At 35.3% G+C, this 21490-nt stretch overlaps 1 protein-coding gene across 1 annotated transcript in view; it reads right to left on the bottom strand.

Annotated features, from left to right (window-relative positions):
• DHX40 (DEAH-box helicase 40) overlaps positions 1-21490 on the bottom strand; it is a 39125-nt gene that overhangs the window by 5537 nt on the left and 12098 nt on the right. Inside the window, exons 8-14 of the mRNA XM_079131374.1 lie at positions 17559-17658; positions 15709-15795; positions 15393-15575; positions 12831-12911; positions 12064-12221; positions 3026-3140; positions 2199-2307 (exon numbers count right to left, since the gene is read on the bottom strand). Of these exons, the coding sequence (XP_078987500.1) occupies positions 2199-2307; positions 3026-3140; positions 12064-12221; positions 12831-12911; positions 15393-15575; positions 15709-15795; positions 17559-17658 (833 nt within the window). The remainder of the gene's footprint in view (positions 1-2198; positions 2308-3025; positions 3141-12063; positions 12222-12830; positions 12912-15392; positions 15576-15708; positions 15796-17558; positions 17659-21490) is intronic.

The following is a 21490-nucleotide window of genomic DNA, read 5'->3' as shown; positions in this document are numbered from 1 at the left end:
CAAAGAATGCTACCTGCCCCTGTAAGTCAGTTAGAATATCTCATAATTCATATGGTTTTTGTGTAGTATGCACAGAAGGGTCTTGCCTTAGAAGTAGGGAATAACTACCTCTATCCTGAGCACTGTTCTGATCACATATAACAAATCTTATAAGCAAGACCCTCCCCAAAAGGATCAGTTTTCAAGTAACTGGAATATGAAAATACCTAGCACCCAGCAAGATAAAGTTCACAAGGTTTAGCATCAACTCAAAAATTAATAAGCATGTGAAGAAATAGGAAAATACAACCCATAATGAGGACATAAATCAACCAAGCAAAATCAGCTCATAATTGACAGATATTAATTATACACATATTATAAATGGAATATATTATGTTCGAAAAGTTAAGTGGAGGGCTAGGGGTATACAGCTGAGTGGTAAAGGGTTTGCCTAGCATGCATGAGGTCATGGGTTAGATTCCCAGCACCATAAAGAGAAATAAGGAAGAAAGAAAAAGTTAAGTGAAGACCTGAAATAAACTCCAGGTGTAGAGATGAACAACAATCTAGAAATGAAAAATATCAGGGTGGGATATGTGTCAGATTAGACACTGCAAAAGAAAAGATTAGTGAATGTAAAGGTAAAGCAAATAGAAAACATTATTTAAAATGAAAAGACAGAAAATAATTGGTTACTAGTGAAGGGTTACGGAAAATAATATTCCTGTAAGATAGCCCCCGAAGACAATTAGAGAGAGGTACAGATCCAAAGGAGGGAGGGGAAACTAGACAAGGATTAACCTCCCAGCAGATCCTTTTCTGATAACAATGGGCCCTAGGGGAAAGGGGCAGACACTGAATGCTGGGCCCTAAACCTTGACCTTCCCCCATGGCAAATTAGTCCTAAATGGAGGCACAACAAATAACAAGGGGCAAGAGTTGAGTACTCATCCCTCAGGGCCTGGACTCTTAAACTCTCCAGACAACAATAAGTTTCAACCTTTTTACAACTACTCTCCTAAATTAAAGTTTTAACCTGTACAACTAGCCCGACAGTCAAAACTGCATGGCTTCCAATGATTAAATCATCTTCATTGTACCCTATAAAACCAAAATCCCCTCTGTAACTGATGGCCATTTTTGCATCCAGAAAATGAGCCCCAAAGGCACCTGAGTCTCTGAAGGAATAAAGGCTTCTCTGAATCCATTGAGGTCTGCACCCCGTCCTTTTGCCAAAACCCAGATTCTTTTTTTTTTTTTTTTTTTTTTTTGTGGTGCTGGGGATTTGAACCCAGGGCTTTGTGCTTGCAAGGCAAGCACTCTACCAACTGACCTATATCCCCAGCCCTGCACCCTGTCCTTTTGTTCTTACAACTAGAGAATGGAAAGAGAGGGAATGGAGAGCTATTGTTTAATAGGCATAGAGTTTTAGTTATGGAATAATGAAAAAGTTCTTAAAAAACTTCTTTTTTTCCTATCTGGAGACAGAAAGTAGGAAGGACCACACAACACTGTGAATGTACTTAATGACACTGTACACTTAAAGTCACTGTGGCTGGTCTCAAACTTGGAATCTTCCTGTTTCAGCTTCTAGAACTGCTGACAGTACAGGCACATGCCACTATGCATAGTGTCAATGTAAACTTTAAAATGATAAATTGTAATGTTATATACTCTACCACAATAAAAAAGTATAAAATTGAAAAAAATTATGCTAGGTGAAAAGAATCCAGACTCCCTCCCCAAAAAGCACATACTGTATGATTTCATTTACATAAAATTCAAGGAAATGCCTACTAATGTACAATGACAAAAGGCAGATCAGTGGTTGCCAAGTAAGGAGAAAATGGGGGAAGCCTGTGAGGAAAGATGAATGGATTACTACAGGACATGATGAAATTCTGGGAAGTGGGTATGTTCATTATCTTGATTGTAGTGATGATTTCACAGGTCTATACAAGTGTCAAAATTATATACTTTAAATATATGCAGTTTGCTGCATATCAATTATAGCTCAGTAAAGTTACTTTAAAATATTATCATTTCTGCATATAAATTTCTTTATTACTAGTAGGAATCATTCATGGGGTCAGGAGATGGCTATATGCAAAAAGAGAAGTCAGAGGACAAGAAAGGGTGGTGAGAAGTACCTATATTATCAATATGGAATATACAGGTCAAAAGTGCTTAAGAAAAAAAAAAAAAACAACCATCACCTGTTTAAGCTTCCTGATTAATTCTCGAAGCTGGGCTTCCACACGAAATGCAGAAAATAAGCACCTCCAATGAATCCAATGTTTTTGGCACCATGAAGCTGGAGCTCCACTACAAAACAAAAATACTGATCTCTTGAAAATATTTATAGTGAAAGACAATCTAACATTCTCATTTCTTTTCCCCTCAAACCCCAGTACTGGGGATTGAACCCAGGGGATACTCTACCACTGGCTACATCCTCAGACCTTTTAACATTTTTGAGATAGAGTTTCACTAAGTTGCCCAGGCTGGCCTCGAATTTGTAATTCTCCTACCACAGCCTCCAAGTAGCTAGAATTACAAGCATGTACCCAGTTCCTGGCCCTAACATTCACACTTTTATTACAAGAGTAGAAATCAATAAGCAATTGTCAGCTCTTTTATGAGATCTGTTCAACTACTAAAAAGGTACTTTCAGAAGTTTGAAAAAAAAAAATTTGTGTTAATGCCTCAAAATTAAAAGTTAGATTGTAAATACATTTCTTTTTACACATATGCATGAACAAATATTCACTTCTCATCTAAATTACCTACAAAGTAGCAAAATTCTCTAAGATTTGAGATTTTATTTTCAGGAAAGATTTGAGGAGAGAATAAAGAAGAGAATATTATGTAATAAATGCCTAAGAAGTAATACTTACCTGACATAATCTCACTGATATTCAAAATACCTTGAGGTCAACATTATCCCCACTGAACCTTGGCATTTAACATCGCAAGAGTAAGTATATTCTGGAGCTATATATCAAAACTAGTATCTTCCAGTACAAAGGAATACCTCACATACCTTGATTTGCATTGTTCAAAGATGACAGCTAAAGTTGCAAAGTCATTAAATCCTCCAGCTTTAGCTGCCAATTCTCGATGTCTCTGTTCAGCTTCCTTCTGGTACTCTGGATCAACTAAAAGGAGAATTAGGAAGGAACTTAATTCTACTTTATATTAAGTGCCCACATTCACTTTGTTTTTTCAAAGTCATTAATGTCTGCCTCACTCACTGGGGTATAGTAAGGTAGAACTATATTAGTTTTTCTTGCAGGGGACAGGCATGTCTTAATTTTTTCCACAACTTCTTTTCTTCTTTTAGGACATTTTGGAGATTTTACCAGAAGAGCAACGTTATTTTTTTCAATGCATTTGCCTTTAAAATATATTTGGAATTTACTTCTTAAAATAGTGTTTATTGTAGCTCAGTGGTAGAGCGCTTGCCTAGCACGTGTGAGGCACTGGGTTTGATCCTCAGCAGACATAAAAATAAATAAATTAAATAAAGGTATTGTGTCCACCTACAACTAAAAAAAATGTGTATGTGTGTGTGTGTGTGTTTTTTAAAGTAAAGTACCCACATCCATGGTACAAAAAAAAAGATACAATATAAAAGTTCAATGTTCCCAGTTTGTTACATATACACAAACTAATCCTCAAGGCTAATCATGGTTAATTAGTCCCCAAATTATAATCATCCAACTAATTTTTTTTTACTTTATAATGGTAATAAAGCAATATGCATTCTGCAGGAACTATACTTTGAATTTTGAATTTTAATTTTTTCCCAATATACACCACAATGCTGGGCAGCGGAGCCTTACTTCCTAGTCAGCCATGCAATCATGAGGGTAAACAAAAGATACTCTTGTTGCTAAGTTATGTTCAGTAGGTTAGATATACTGAGTGTTTTCAATTTAGGACATTTTCAACTTATACAAACATAACCCATCATAATTTGAAGAGCATCTGTATTTAGTATGTATCCTTCCAGATATTTTCTACACCTACAGAAGCATATGTACATAGTGTTTTATTTTTACATAAATGAGACATATGTTCTGAAAATTCCTTTAACGATTTAATAACAGCTCCACATCAATACATATAGAATTAGTTATTATCAGAAATAACAATCTAGTATTACCCAGAGGTATGAGGAATATAACATAATTTACCCAATCCCTATTTATCCAATTCCTAATTATGGACAATTAAACATGACCTCCAAATATGCAGAACTGACCTACTATGAACATTCTTTTATAATTTTACACTGAAGTATAACACACATACAGAAAACTACACACTTGACTGTGTACAGCTCAATAAATGTTCATAAACAAAACACATCAATGTATTCAACAACCAGTTCAATGATTGACCAGCTCCCAGAAGATCCCTTTATGCTTGCCTCCTAACTACCCTTTCCCTACCATCACAGCAACTATATCCTGACTTCTAACCCCACAGATGAGTTTTGCCTGTTTTTAACCTTTATATAAAAGGAATTGTATAGTATGTACTTAAATGTGTCTGGTTTCTTTCCTTCAACATTATATTTTTGACATTTATCTGTTACTGGCTTTGAAAATACCTTCCCTGATCCCATTCAGACCTGACAAGTTTTCTGACCAAGTTCCCCAGAAAGCACTTTACCCAGGCTAATATTTCAGAGTCTCATTCTTTTCAAAACTACTAGGAATTCTTCTTTCATGATAGATAACACATCATACCAAATTCTTATTCCTTCAGTATAACAATCACAGCCAGATTTAGCAGAGACACTAATGTTGCCTCATTCCAGGGACTAGCACTTACATAGAGTACAATGTGAATCTGCAAAGTAGCAATTCCTGATATTAGGGGAAAAGTCATCTGATTAAAGGAAAACATTCACGAAGGTAAAAAGTCTTCCATCCCAGGCTTTAAGTGGCTTCTAACTGTTACCAAGGTAACAACTGAAGGAATCAGCTAGAGACAAATGCAGAGAATATGATATATCTCAGATCATGTGCATGGTCCTGCTAAGATAAAAATATACAATATTAATAATGCCTGTTTCTTGGAGTCACTCAGGGATACTGATTTTTAACACAAAATATTTAATTTTAAGCACCATTATTCCCCAGAAGGTATTGTGCCTAAAGTCAAATTGCACTAGATCCAGAACCAATTCTTCCCTGGCTCCCAATGAGCTCCTACGACCCCAGAATTACAGTGTTTCCTGCTATAGAAATGTAAAGCCCCTAAGTTCAATCCCCAGCAAACACACACACACATACACACAAACACACACACACACACACACACACACACACACACAAATGTAGAGTCCCAGCTGTCTGGGTCACCTGGGTTATAAATCCTCAGAGGTGGTCCCATTCTTTCCTTCTTTGCCTCTGGCTGACCCTAGAAATCTTAAATTTGACTAGAATACATACTAAAATACTTTACATAGATGGGTCAACATCTCTTATTGAGATATAACATAACTTTGCAATAAATTTTAGTGGATTACAGTTTTAAACTCAGATCATATTTTATGTTGTGAAGATTAATTCTATGTGGTCAATTGGGATCTCTATTGTTTAGAGTGGCCACCTGCTCAAACTTTTTTAAAAAATGTAGCCAGTTCACTGCTTCACAGTTCTCCTTCCCACATTGCTTCTTTCTATCTTTCTGTTTCTCTTACTCTTTCTGTGTCTACCTATATTCCCCCACCCTACCACTGCCATTATTCTCAAAGGTAAGGGAACAGACAGAACATATTCTTGTTCCTTTTCTCTACCTCTTCCCTGAAGAATAACCTCTACTTAATTAAAACTAAAAAACTGGCAATGTCCCTTAGTAAATTCAGAGTAGGTACAAGAAAGTCTAACCTGTTACAGATGGTTTCCACAATCTTAGCAAGCTTGTTCCATAATTAAAAAATAGTTTGATTATCCATGTTTACTTTCCCAGTAGACCTGTCATTTTCTTCAGCTTACGAACTTTTCCAGATAAGATTCTATGCTTAACTTTACCTCATGCAAATAGATATATGCTACCAGGCAAAAAGTATAAATAAAGAGCTGAAGCAGCAAAAAAAAGCTATATCATCTGAACTTTCCCTTTTGGGAAGATAATTCAATAAGTTTCTATACAGCAATCAATCAAAGGGGAAAAAAACCCACAGGGTGTGGTGGCACATGCCTATAATCCCAGTGGCTTGCAGGAGGATCGCTAATTCAAAGCCAGCCTCAGCAACTTAGTAAGGCCCTAAGCAACTTAGTGAGACGCTGTCTTAAAATAAAAAATTAAAAAACAGTCTGGGATGTGACTCAATAGTAAAGCGACCCTGAGTTCAATCCCTGGTACCAAAACAGGTGCCAGGGATTGAACCCAGGGCCTCACACATGCTAGGCAAGAATTCTACCACCAAGCTACACCCTCCAGCCCCAGAAAACAAAACTCTTACACAGAAAGGGTTTCAAAAATAACAGTCCTCAGAGTTGGAACAGGTGGATAAGGCTATTAAGTCTAAACAGGGGTTTAGACTTTCCTTACCTACTCTGAATTTACTATGGGACGGCCAGTTTTAGTTTTAATACACATGTTGTATCCTTTGTCACTAAAAACATCACTGTTAAAACATTTAAAACAAAAATAATAAACCAAAATAATTTGGTTTATTATAATAAACCAAATTATAAATAATTTTGAATTTGCTCTATTTTAAGGCAATACTATTTACCACCTAAAAAAATAATTTAACAGCCCTCCCTCTGTTGTTGATGTCTAAAGCAACAGCTACACTATAGTGTCTAGATACAATTTACTACACAGTAAGAAAGATGGCTATATATGTCAAAAGAATCTTAAGTAAATGAAGTTTAAATTATGTCAATGTTCAGATCTGAGACTACTAGACAGTTTTACCAATAATAAATACATAATAAACTAAATTAGGTGACCTACAATGACTAAGACCCAAGCCAGAAAGGATTGCTTAACCTATAAACAGATACAGAGGTAGGCTGAAAGCCAATTGACAAGCTGGGTCTAACAAAATCTCAGCAAATCACAAGCTCAAAAACTGAAGCTGCATCTTTTTTTTTTTTTTTTTTTCTTCTCATTTGAGCGGCCAGGGATTCGAACCACGGTCCTTCTGCATGCTAGGTGAACACTCTCCAAAAGGAGCTATTTCTTCAGCTCCTGAAGCTGCATCTTGAAGCAGTTAAAATTCTGACAGCCCAAGTTGAGGTCATTTACGTATGTAGCAAAAGTATTTAAGTATAAGTAAGAAGCTGGTAGCAGCTGTTGGGTCCAGAAATCAGACCAGGAGTTGTGTTTATGAAAGAAAAGTATTTTTTACTTAAAGCCTTTTGTAGTTTGAATTTTTAATTATATATACCTATTTGGGAATAGTGTTATAAAGAGTAAGACAAAAAACTCCAGGGAGATATCTATTAGACTAGGCAAAACTACCAATCATTCAAAGTCTCTGGAGATTGATCAAAGGACTTAAAACAAATCTATGGAATTCCGTAAGAACAGGAAGAGTGATATCCAATTCCCCTATAGCTGTGGTGCAGGGGAAAGTCATTGGCAATTTGAAAGTGGCATCCTTTCTCTCATTTCAAGTTCCTCCTAGTCTAGGGAAGATTATGGCAAAACAGTTAAAGAATGCAGACCACAATTCCCCCACAGCTCTGCACTGCAGAAGAGCTATTTCAGTGGATGCAGTAGCATCCACTACTTCTAGCTTCCTACAGCTATTCCAGGTTTCACTTTTCAGTTTGTTTGCAGCCTGTAAACATACAGAGATTGCTTCTGCATTAGTCAGTTTTTTGTTGCTGTGACCAAAAGCTTGACAAGAACCACTTAGAGAGAAAGAGGGTAGGAATCATGGGCTCAGAGGCTCAGTTCATGGTCAGCCAACTCCAATGTACTGGGCCTGAGATGACATGTGGCAGAGAAAGCTGCTCAAGTCATGGAAGTCAGGAAGCAGAGAAAGAAAGCATGCTTGCACATATGTCAAGAGCCAAGGACAAGACGGAATCACCAAAGGCATGCCACCAGTGACCTACTTCCTCCAGCCATGCCCCACCTGCCTGCAGTTATCACCCAGCAGTCCATTCAAATTTTTCTCAATATATTTATTAATTTTTATTTGTTCTTTCTTGATACACCATCCAAATTATTAATCCATCAATAAATTAATCCACTGATATGGTTATAGCTTTCATGATCCACTGATAAGGTAACAGCTCTCATAATCCAATCTTTTCGCTTCTAAACAATGTTACATTGGTAATGTTTCCAACACATGAAGTTTTGGGGGAACACTTCATAGTCATACCATAAGAGCTTCTCACTGTGTTTTGTACCAGGGAAGATGCAATGATGGTAGCTGCAGAACCATCACTCCCAAAGATCACACCTCTGCTCTACAGGAAAGTTGTAAGTAGGGCAGCCAGAGAAAAGCAGACCCCCACTCACCTCTCCACAAGCTCCTTCTCCATAGCACGGACGTTATTCCCAAAGAATGATGGGAACAAGCATCATCAAAGACTGGCAATACCTTTCCCATGCCAAGGTGCCCAACTCTATTTGGATAAGACTGTAAGCAATTTATATCCCAGGGCACTGTCAAAAACAACAGGGTGCCATGCACAGTGGTGCAAGCCTGTAATCCCAGCAATTTGGGAGGCTGAGGCAGGAGAAGCACAAGTTTGAGACCAGCCTCAGCAACTTAGTGAGGTCCTAAGTAACTTAGCAAGACCTTGTCTCAAGGGAAAAAAGAAAAAAAGAAAAAAAAAAAATTTTAAAAAAGGGTTGACATGTAGCTCAGTGGTTAAGTGCCCCTAGGTTCAATCTCTGGTACTCAAAAAAAAAAAAAAAAAAGAAAAAAAAAAGCAATAGGGCAATAGAGCTATAGAGCTAGCGAATCAATGAAGACTGGTAGGTTGGTATAATACCAACAGAGGCATACCAGACAAAAATTTAAAGAGAGATCAGTGAAGAAAAAAGGAAACCTGCTAAAATCTGGTGTCCTGGAATCCTGGGCACATGCCCAAAGCTGTGTCTTCTGAGAAGTGAAGGGAGAGGAAACAAATGAAGTCTCTGGCCCTTGGCAGAAGATAGGACAAATTCATAAATTCCCTCAAGCACCAAAGTCATCTCAAAATTACACAACACAGACCCAACAATAAAGATGAAAACATCACTGGCTTAAGAGGTTCAGGTAAAACCTCTGACCAAACATCAGCTAACTACTAGAGTTGACAAGTATACAAACCAAAACAAAAACTTCATGATAGAGGCTCCAGAGTACAACTGAGCTGGTAGAAAATTTAGTGAACCAGGCATGGTGGCACATGCCTGGCACATTCCAGCAACTCAGGAGGTTGAGGCAGGAGGATCACAATTCCAACAACTCAGGAGGCTGAGTTTGAGGCCAGCCTCAGCAACTTTGCAAGGCCCTAAGCAACTTCACAAGATCCTATCTCAAAATAAAGAATAAAAAGGGCTGGGTTTGTAACTCAATGGTTAAACGCTTGCCCAGCACACACGAAGCCCTGGGTTCCAGCCCCAACACCACATTAAAAAAAAAAAAAAAAAAAAAAAAATGAAAGAAAGAAAGAAAGAGAGAGAGAGAGAAAGAAAGAGAAAGAAAGAAAGAAAGAAAGAAAGAAAGAAAGAAAGAAAGAAAGAAAGAAAGAAAGAAAGAAAGAAAGAAAGAAAGAAAGAAAAACAGAGCAGGGTATGTAGATCATAGAAAAACATTTTAATAGACACTTCACAAAAACAGACACATGAAAAAGTGCTCAACATTATTAGTCATCAGAAAATGCAAATTAAGACCACAAAGAAATACAGAATGCATAAAATGAGAGCTGGGGTTGTGGCTCAGTGGTAGAGTGCTTGCTTAGCACGTGTGAGGCACTGGGTTTGATCCTCAGCACCACATAGAAAAATAAATAAAATAAAGGCATTATGTTTACCTACAACTAAAAATACTTTTTTTAAAAAATGACTCACAATAACAAATGTTGAAGAAGATATGCAGTGCAAGCTGCACATTCAAACATTGCTGGTGCATATTTAAAATGGTACAACTACTTTGGGGAAAGGCTTAGCAATATTTTAAAACATATACCTATTCAATAGCACAGCAATTTGTTTCCGAAGTATTTACTTTACCTAAGAGAAATAAAAATATATCTCTACAGAAGACTCCAAGAATGTTCAAAACAGTTTTACTCACAAATAGCTACATGCAAGAAACATTCAAATATAATCTATTTATAAAAAGTTTCAGAGGAGGCAAAAGTAACCTGAAAAGAAGTTAACTGGGGGAGATGGGGTGACATATGACTGTGAAGTAACACCAATGGAACTTTCTGGAGTGATATAAATGTTCTGTCTTTACAGGGGTATGGATTATAAAGGTTCATCCATTTCCCAAAATTCATTGCATTATTCACCTAAGATTTATACATTTCACTATATGTAAATTTTACCTTAAAAAATAATAAATGTTAACTCCGGTTATACAGGAGTGCATTTACAGTGGTATAGCTAAGCAATTCTGAAACTTTCTGTATATTCTAGGGAAAATGGACAATTTGAATATGAACTCTGGATTTGTACCAATGTTAAGCTTCCTAATTTTGATAAATGTACTATATTAAGAGATTACCCTTGTTCTTAGTAAATATACAAGCAAATATTTTGCATTAAGGGAGCACGTTTCCAATTTATTCTTATTTAGAAAAAAATTAAAAATGCAAACACACATATATATACAAAAGAGAATAATGAAGCTAAAGGAACAAAAGGTTAAAAATTGATTAAACTATATAGAAAGTATAAAACAATACCTTTACCATTCTTGAAATATTTCTGTTCAAATTTGGAATTATGTTACAATAAAATATCACCAAAAAAAGAGAAACTATCCCAGTTACCTCAAGAGGATGAGGCAGGAGGACCACTTAAGGCTTGGATTTTAAGACTAGCCTGGGCAACATGAGATTAAAAAAGAGAGAAACTAACCCCAGACTAATTTTATCTATTTAAATTTTCCAACAAGGAAGCAATGTTTTCTTTTAATGTTTTCAGGAGAGTTGGATCTCCTGAATCTAATTCTCTGGTTTTACAAATGAAAATATGCAATCCAGAAAAGCTAGGTATACATTCAGATAATTAAGTAGCAGTAGAATTGGACAGAATCCTGGACTCCTGACTCCAACTTCAATACTATGTAGTTTTTAGAGTATGTTTAGCTTTCATATTACCTAAGTGAAAGAAAAACCAGTCAACATTATTTATTGTATATTTATAATAGCCCAAGCATGAAAAAGCAACAAACATTTCCTTAATAGGTGAAGAGATACACACATTCCCCATATAATGGAATTCCATATTTGGTGATAAAAATAAAACTAGCGGGCTAGGGATATAGCTCAGTTGGTAGAGTGCTTGCCTAGCAAGCACAAGGCCCTGGGTTTGATCCCCAGCACCACAAAAATAAAAAATAAAAAAAAGAGAAAAATAAAACTAGCAAGATACAAAAAGACATGGAGAATCTTGAATGCATACTACTAAGTGAAAAAAGTCAACCTGGAAAGGGTTACATGCTATATGATTCTAAATATATGGCACTGTGGAAAAGACAAAATTATGGGGACAATAAAAGATCAGTGGTTGCCAGAGGATTGTGGGAAGAGATGTAGGTATGAACTAGTGGAGCATGTTTAAGGCAGTAAAATGATTCTGTATGATACTAAATGGTAGATACATGTTGTTATACATTTGTCAAAACCTATAGAATATATAACATAATGAATGATTCCTTTAGTTAATAATATATCAATATTGGCTCATCAATTAAAACAAATGTACTACTCAAACAAAAGATGCTAATAATAGGGGATGTGTGCCTGTGAGGGCTTACAAGATTAATGTGATCCTTCTGTACTTTTTGCTCAATTTTTCTGTAAACTTCCAACTACACTGAAAAGTCTATTAATTAAGTTAAAAAAAAAAAAAACTTATTGATCAATTTCTTACCAGGTCTAATGAAAACATTTTCCACAGACAGCATTGCTGCTATTGGAAGCAGTAGATCTTCACAATCTAGAGAAGCAGCTTTAATTACTGCACAAGTCAGATGTGGAGGGAGAGGAAATTCCACCATAGACAAACCCAATCTAGTCACATGACCACTCCTTAATAGAAAGAAAATGTTATTAGGTCTTTCTGCCTTGGGAGAATAAAAATGCAATGTTCACCATTCAGGATAAATCAAACATAATTTAGATTACCTTAAATTACCCCCAGAAGTTCAATTCAAAGAAATAAAATACTGTGGTCATTGACAAGAAGAACAAAAAGATATAAATTCTCTACTGTCAAAAGCCTTAATACATCCAAAAAACCTAAACAATGAGGCAGAAGGCAGTAGTATAATAGCTACAAATACAGAGAGGATATCCTTAAAGAACTGAGAGAAAGATAATTATCAAACCTTCCTCTAGTATACAATCATGAGAACAAAGATTCTGGCTCTTATCATTTTTATGAACTCATCGTATAATGCTTAGCACAGAAATGGTACTCAGAAATTACTTATTAAATACCAGCAATATTAAACAAAATTATTTTATACCACGGTGTTTCAATTAGAATTGCAATAAAGACAGACTGAGAACAAAGTCTAATTTCAAATAAAGCAATCTATTCAAATGAAACAATTTTTTACTGATAAAGGTATTTAGAACCTTATTTAAAGGTTGAACACCTGTTTGTTATTAACTTACTTTCTTTCTTTTTTTTACCTGTCAATAGCATCACACTGGTAAAGTTGCTTAAGAGCTTCCAAAATGAGTCTCTCATTAGGTGGATCCAAATAGGGAAACCTGTATGTTTAAATGAGATATGAAATATTCCCTGAATATGGTAGGATTTTATACAGACTAGATGAAAAGTTTTTACTTCTATTTTTCAAGTCTTCCTCGTATTTAAAAATAAAAAGTGCAATAATCATGATCAGCATTCAGCAAAAGAGGAAATATTTTTTTCTGAATCACATTTTTCTCATTCACAATGTACTTGCCTTTGATACCCCTTGGTTGGAACACACACCATTCCTTTCTACATCTCAATCCTGCCTCATTCTTCACAACCAATATCAAGTCTATTCTCTTCTGTAGCTCATACGCTTTTTTTTTTAACTAAAGTTTTATAAAGCAGTGGAAGTTGGGTGCAGTGGCACAACCTTAATCCCAGGTACTCAGAAGACTAAGGCAGGAATTCAATGCCAGCCTGCACAAAATAAGACCTTGTCTTAAAAAAAACAACAACAAAAGTAAAAACAGCCAGACAAACAACTGGCAAGCTTGGGAGGCTGAGGCAGGAGGATCACGAGTTCAAAGCCAGCCTCGGCAAGGTGCTAAGCAACTCAGTGAGACCCTGTCTCTACATAAAATACAAAATAAGGTTGGGGATGTGGCTCAGTGGTCAAGTGCCCCTGAGTTCAATCCCTGGTACCACGCCCCCAAAAAGTAAAAACAAAGGAAACAAGAAACAAAAGAGGGAAGAAGTAAGTCTTTTATTTAAATCTCTAGCATTTCAGGGACTTAGTAGAATCTAGTTTTTAAGATAAGTGGAAAAATAACTCAGTACAGATGATATTAAATAATTTAAATTGATTAATCCTAATTATTTAATTCCTATTTTTCTTACATAGTACTGTTTGTTATATGCTGTTCTGCTTTCCTTTATGAATATGCTAAAAATCAATATCAAGCTTACTAGACAGCTGTTTTTAGAATGTGCCCTTCTTCCTAAGTTAAAAAAAAAAATCAAGATATTATTTTTAAAATCTGGCTTCACCTAAAAGCTTTTGGTTGAATCATTTGGATTTCTTAAAGGGTTCTTTCTTTCCTTCTTTCTTATTGGTATTATTTGATTAGTTAAATTTCATTAATTATATGCAATCCTCTTTCTAGGAGCTACATTCTTTTTTAGAAAATCTCTGGTCTTATGACAACTATCCGAAACTTTTTTTACAGTGCTGGGGATTGAACCCAGGGCTTTGTGTTTGGGAGGCAAGCACTCTACCAACTGAGCTATATCTCCAGCCCTATCCGAAACATTTTTAAACTGGCCTTCTAAAAGTATACAATACAGAGTTGGATGCACTTAGTAATCACTTTCCTTACTATAAATTTAAAGAACACATTGTCAGTTTCTCTCAAGGTTCCTGACACATTCCCAGACAATTGGGAACAAAATGAAGAACAAGATAGAATTTTCCTTCATTACTTCCTCTATCATATGAAGTATCAAGCTCCTACAATATTTTGTCCTATCCAAATATATCACACAGATTAACATTTGACTAATTTGACAGTTGTTCTATCCTTTACTTCATGTGTCTGAATCTTGTTTCCCCAACATAAGTTTAGTGTAAACAAAAAACTATACTAGAGTATTATTACTTTGGGGCTGGGAAGAGAGCTTAGCTGGTAGAGTGCTTGCCTCGCAAGCACAAGGCCCTGAGTTCGATCCCCAGTACCACCAAAAAAAAGAGTATTATTACTTTGTCTTTCATGGTATATAGTACAATGAAGAAGCTACAAAAAACATTTACTGACCAGTGCAGTGGTGCACACTTGCAATCCCAGTGACTCAGGAAGCTGGGGTAGGAGCACAAGTTCAAGGCCAGCCCCAACAACTGAGAACCTCTCTCAAAAAAAAAAATTAAAAAGGGCTGGGGATATAGCTCAGTGGTAAAGTGCCACTGGGTTCAGTCCTCAGTACCAAGAAACAAACAAAAGAACAACAACAACAAAAAAACTTTCTGACTAGTAGTAGAGTCATTACATGCCTTTCATTACAAATAAACAGTAGTCACTAAATGAACTAAATCAGCATCAGCACAAAAACCCCTATTAAGGTTAAAACATGAGCATCAATCAGATTCCAATAAAGCAATACAAGCATCTACTATAGCGTAAATTAGAAATATTAAAATTTCAGAAATTTTGAAGCCAAGTAGTAGTACGACACCATTTACTTCAGAGTTCCTATAATCTTAAATGTCAGTAGTTTTTAAAGTGATAAGAACATTCACAATTAGTGGCAATGGTTTCATAATATTGTGAATCTACTAAAACCAAGTTAAACTGTACACTTTAAAATGGTTAAAATAGTGAATTTAATATTAGATGAATTAAAACTTTTGGATTTAGTTGAAAAACAACCAATGTGAAAACCAACCTTGCAAATAGCTGACCTTCAATTCCCAGAGATGTCAAATATTGAAATACAATAATTGAGGAATAACCTGGCTTCACCCTAACAAAATTTTTCTTTTTTGCAAGATGCCTACATACCTTATGACATCATGTATGGCAAGGCACTTTAAGGTCAGAACTACAGATGTCAAACTAGTTCTCTTAATCTCAGGGATCACATGGTCAGGCATACACTGGTTCCAAAAATCTTTACTGTAGATCCGAAAGCATTTTCCTGAGGAAGTCCTGCCAGCTCGGCCACTTCGCTGTAATGCCTCGCTCCTACAAATGAAAATAAAAAAGCCCCAAAATCTTTTGTTGGTTTCCCAAGTAATTTACTTCCTAATCCCCAAAGAAATAGAAAGCGTATGATCAACTGTTATATAAATAAAAAGGAAAGGATAAAGACACTTACTTTGAAATTGGAACCACCTCTAGGATATCCAACCCTAATCTGGGGTTGTGATTTAACTGCTTCACAAAGCCACCGTCTACCACGTACCTAAGGAGAATGAAAGCAAGTCAGTTCTAGAAAGTCAGGAAGACATGTCAATTTTTAACCACTCTGTTTTCTTCTTTTCTACCAGATTTACTACCACATGCTACTTTTAACGTTAAGTATAAAACTTAAGTCAAGAAATTGGACTCCCATACATTGCTGGTTGGAATGTAAATGATTTAGCCAATGTGAAAAACAGTTTGGCAGTTCTTCAAAAAGTGAAACAGAATTACCATATGACCCAGCAATTTGATTCCTACGAATATACCCAAAAGTACTGAAATATTTATAGATGAATATTCAATAGCAACACTATTAACCATGGTCAAAAGGTAAAAACCACCTAATGACTAAAAGATGAATCAATGAAGAAACTGGGGTATACACACAATTAAACATTATTTGGTCATAAAAAGAAATGAAATAGTGATACATGCTACAACATGGATGAACCTCCAAAACACTACGCCAAGTAAAAGAAACCTGACACAAAAGGTGTAATTCCATTTATGCGAAAAATCCAGAATGGGTAATAGAAACATAAAGTAGACTGGTGGTTGCTAGGAGCTGAGGTGGCAAGAGGAATATGAAATGCCTGTTCAATGCATATGGAATTTTATTTGGGGGTAATAAAATGTTTTGGAACTAGACAGAGGTAGTGGTTACATAATACTGTAAATGTACTGAATACCACTTAACTGTTCATCTTTAAATTAATTTAATTTGCCTCAATAAAATTATGTAAACTTCAAAGTCAGCTGTAGGCCATTCTAGCAGTTCAAAATTCCAAGTAAATTTTTAAGCCAATTAATTGGAAAACAGAGCTGGGGAGATAGCTCAGTTGGTAGAGTGCTTGCCTCGCAAGCACAAGGCCCTGGGTTCGATCCCCAGCACCACAAAAAAAAAAAAAAAAAAATGGAGAACAATTCAGGTAATGAACTAAGAATGGTAGCAAATATCATTCACTAAGGCAACATTCTAAAACTTGCCATTTAATGGCTTTTGCCTGCACTGGAAACAGAAAATTAGAGGTCAATTTACTCTAGAGAGCTGTTCCCCTAACTTCTTAATGAAACATTTTTTTTTTTTTTTAAGTGAAGCAGAAAAGCAGAGGAAATTAGACTTCATCTCAGATCTGGGTGATCATTTTACTCAGAAGAAATATATAGGATTCTTGGGATGCTAGGCCAACCTTCCTGTGGCAGTTGGATTCAGCTAAGAACATAAAATACACTGGGTAAAATATAAATACCAAAAATAGTCAATAGTCAGCTATCAGTCCAGACTTAAAATTTCCAAGTGTTTCTCTGCTAACCGTACTATAAAATTTGATGGCACTATTGATTACATCCAAAAACAAGGAACCTGCATCATGGTTCAATTTCATAAGAAAGTAACAAGTGAGAGACAATACCTCCAGAAAATATTTGATGAACAAAGTTACTCTACTAAGTGAAAATGAAAGGTAGAAGGGAGTATCACTTCATCTAAGATATACGCTAGTAATGACAGTGCAGAAAAATAGGATTAGCCAGAACCCATGAATCCCAGATAACCTTAAATTCGGGGAGAGAAAGCTTCAAGTTGCCAAGTTGCTAGAAAGAGATATAGTATGCACCTACTCCATTTCCTGTTCAAACAGGAAAACAAAAGGTGAATACAAGTGAAGAGCATTAAAAAGTAGGTGAGAAGGGAATTAGTAGAGAAAACTCAGTAATGTTGTGATTAGTTAGAGCTTCCTTTAAGAGAACTTTAAAAAGCTGTACCTGATCCCATCTATTGTTAACGATGTTGCAGAAATATTGGTGGAGATAACACATTTTCTAATTCCAGGTGGAGGTGGCAAAAATATTCTCCTCTGTTGATCTAAAATAGATGTAAATAGAAAATATTAATTTACACCATGTATTTGTCAAACTCAAGTTTTAAAGAACAAATTTCTTTTCATTAAAAATTGTTTTCTTCACCTGTATAATATCTTAAATAAAAAATACAACAGCAAAAAATGATTTTTCCTTCACCTTTTACTGGATTTCTAAATCCAGGGAATCACAGGCCACAATTACCAAAAAAAAAAAAAAAAACATACAACAGGGTCCTTTATCTGGTTGAGGACATGTATAGAACTGTAGATTTTTTTTTTTTTCTCCATTAAAAAGCACATCTGTACACACACACAAAAATTTTTTTCAAAAAATTTTAGGATGTTCCGATACTACCAGCCCATCCATGGACTCCAGACTAAGGACCTCTCTGCCTTAAAGACTGATTGGATAAGTGGTTTTTACTTTAGAGGGTGTCCACCTAACTAATGACTACATCTCAAAAGAAGTAATGTCACATTCATTTCCACTAAAGAGAAAACCCCAGCAGCAATGCTTTTAGTATGCCCCCTGCTCCTCCAGCACCAGGAATAAACATTTTCCCCAAACTGGGCCAATCTAATTTCCTGGAGAGTTTGGAATAAGGTCCAAAAGATGTTAAATCTTACTAGGTTAGTATACTACAAAGAAGAAAAACATTTTTAAACCATTGGAAAGTAACTAATGTTCATGGAGGAAAAAAAGTTAGTCTAGAAAGAAAAAAGAGTCATCAAAGTTTACAACAGAGTATTTATAGGATCCTGTCATTTCCCAGGCCTTAAGTACATTGACTGTGAAATAAATGTAAAAAGATGGGTTTGGTCAGACTTGTCCCATGCCTTGTTAGGAAGAAAACAGGACAAAACAGGACTGTTGGTAAAGAAATAACAGTAGGGGGAAAGGAGATAAGTGAAAGTTTAAGGATAAGCCTGAATGCATTCTGAAAATTGTTGAATAAGGAAAAGTAAAGTGAGTGAGTTCACAGAAACAGGAAGACAACATCAGAAAACATGTTTAAAAATTGAGATTTCAGAAATGATGATAATGACAAATTCTAAGATGCAAGTATTTAAATGGGTAGCCGAGTAGGCATGAAGGAAAAGATCAAGAAACTTCAAAGCAAGAGTCAGGTGGATCATTTACATCACTGATATCCAAACATCAGGAGTTATCATTCCAAGGAGAACACAAGCAAAACTATTGGGATATGAAAAGAAATTCTTAGCATTTGTATTTATATTTTTCACAGGATACTTTTAAACCTTTATTTGTATTTACCAATATTAGTATAGTAGTATATGCAAATATTTTGTAAAGAATGCTTTTTAAATGCATAACATTTTGATTTCCAGATTAGCAGTCAAAAAAAAAAATCTCAAAACAATGAAGTAAAAACAGTTTCCTAATAAAATCTTACTAAGATCATGTATTCACAGTATAGAAAACAGACCAAAGATGAGCCATTATAAGGGAGAAAAGGAACAGAACAAAGGAGTGTGGTTTAAAAATAATGAAACTTGGGCTGGGGATGTAGCTCAGTGGTAGAGCATTTGCCTAGCATGTGTGAGGCCCTAGGTTTAATCCCCAGTGCCACGAAAAAGCAAAGTAAAATAAATGAAAGCATGAAACTAGGCTAATCACCTCATTTTATAGATGAGAAAATTAAAGCCCACAGAGGTCAAGTGGCTGGCCTAAGATTTGTATACATAGGCAAATTTAAAACAAAGTCACATTTCTACTCCTCCTTATCATTCCAAAATTAATTTCTCAAATAAATAAGTGCTAGAAAGGTAACTTTATAAAAGATATGTGGAGGGGCATGGTGGTGCATGCCTGTAGTTCTAGTTACTCAGAGGCTGAGGCAGGTTCTCTTGAATCCAAGAATTCAAGGTCAGTCTGGGCAACACAATGAGATCCTGTCTCAAAAAAAACAAAAAACAAAAAACAAACAAAAAAAAAAAAAACACAACAGTTTTATGTAAATCCAAAACTAAACCACCCAAAACCTATTTCAGATTTGGAGAATCTGGTAAAAAGCCTAAGTGTTAAAATGATTATATATTTCCTATATTAGGTAGCTTATTTCTTCTAATATGGTTCAGATGAATAACATAATATTTTATAGTTCAAAATACATGTTTATACATTTGTTATCTATTTATAACACTGTAGCCACATGAAAGAGGACTTGCTTTTACTCAAGGTATAGACTCAGAGTACCTTGATCGAGACCTGGTTTTATTTTAAGTAATGAATAAATAGATGTTAAATGAATTGACAAACTGAAAATACATTACATAAATAAAATACTAAGATCCTTCTATTTTTAAAATTCCACCTTGCACTAAAATTTCACATAAATTATAAATGTCCTCTCTAAACACATTTATTCATAATCAAGATTTTCAACCAACTTTTTTTTTAAACTGAGGATTAAATCCAGGGACAGGACCAATGAAAATACCTGCTCACCTCCTTTTTCCCCTGCCTGCCCCCCACTACCTTTTTTAGGGTGACAGGGTCTCACTAAGCTACTTAGGGCCTCATCAAGTTGCTGAAGCTGGCTTCAAACTTGTGATCCTCCTGCCTCAGTCTCCTGAGTGGCTGACATTATGAGCATGTGCTACCAGTCCCAGATTTGTTATAGCCTTCAGTTCAAGCAAAATTCCTGATTCATTTATCATTTTATTCAAAATAATCAATTAAAATTCTGAAAATGCTGCTTTGATAAGACTTAACATTGTTTCACCTTTTACATTTCACCTGTACACTTTACTACCATATTCCAGTTACAAACACATGCCAGTTTTTCTTTGTTTATGAAGGATTAGAAAAGTGTTAACTTATATTTCTAAAATGAGTTCTCAGGAAGGAAAAGGGAAACTGATTATTTTCATTAAGATACAACAATTCTCTGATTAATTCCATTTCCTATGAAAGATTCTGATATGTTTTACCCCACCTAATAACACACCAGGATGTTATTAGTAAGGAGGGGAAAAAAATTGGCAGAGGCAGAAAGACATTTCAAAGTCTACCAAGAAGTGAAGGAATTAAGGAAAGACCATTCAACACACTTAAGTAAAGCTCCTAAGAAAGATGTATTAGGACAAATGAACTGTCTTTATTGAATTTCTTGTCCCAGATACCCTCAAAAAAGAGACCAAAGAAGAAATATATTTATGCAGTTATATGTGTATATGTGAATAAATGGAATATAATGCAGTAAACAAAAATCATAAAGGGAAAATAGATAGTTCTGGTGCAGAACACAGAGATACAACGCTGCTTGGCTCAAACTCTGCCCCACTCCAAAAAGTCATGTGGATGAGTCAAAAATGCCTTGAGGATTCTACCATCATCTGAAAATCAAGCTTATAACACAGAGAAAGGCTTGAAATAAGTCACCTGAAAAAGAAGGAAACTGAAAAATAGGAAACAGAGACAATCCAATATAAGAATAATTGGGTGTCCTTGAAATAGGAAAATAAACAAATGGAGATTAAACTACATTCAAAGATAAAACACAGAAGAATTTCCTTGAAACAAAGAATTGAATCTGCAGATCAAAAAAGCCAAGTGGAATTGTTCTTCATCATGCTTGAGGTGGCTGATACTGACACAAGTATATATACATTGCCAAAAACCAATGAACTGTACACTTAAAGCAATCACTTTACTGCATTATAGCTCAATAATTTTTTTAAATAACCATAGCAAATTCTAGAATATTTTAATATAAAACACACCAAAAAAAATCCTAATTAAAACTTTGAGGATAAAAATAGAAATGTTTAGGCAATCAGAAAAAAAAATCACTTACAAGGAGGGGAAAA

This window comes from Sciurus vulgaris (genome assembly GCF_902686455.1).
Source record: "Sciurus vulgaris genome assembly, chromosome: 3".
NCBI classification, from domain to species: domain Eukaryota; kingdom Metazoa; phylum Chordata; class Mammalia; order Rodentia; family Sciuridae; genus Sciurus; species Sciurus vulgaris.
Note: the sequence above shows the minus strand (reverse complement) of the source record. Positions and strands in the feature narration are given on the sequence as shown.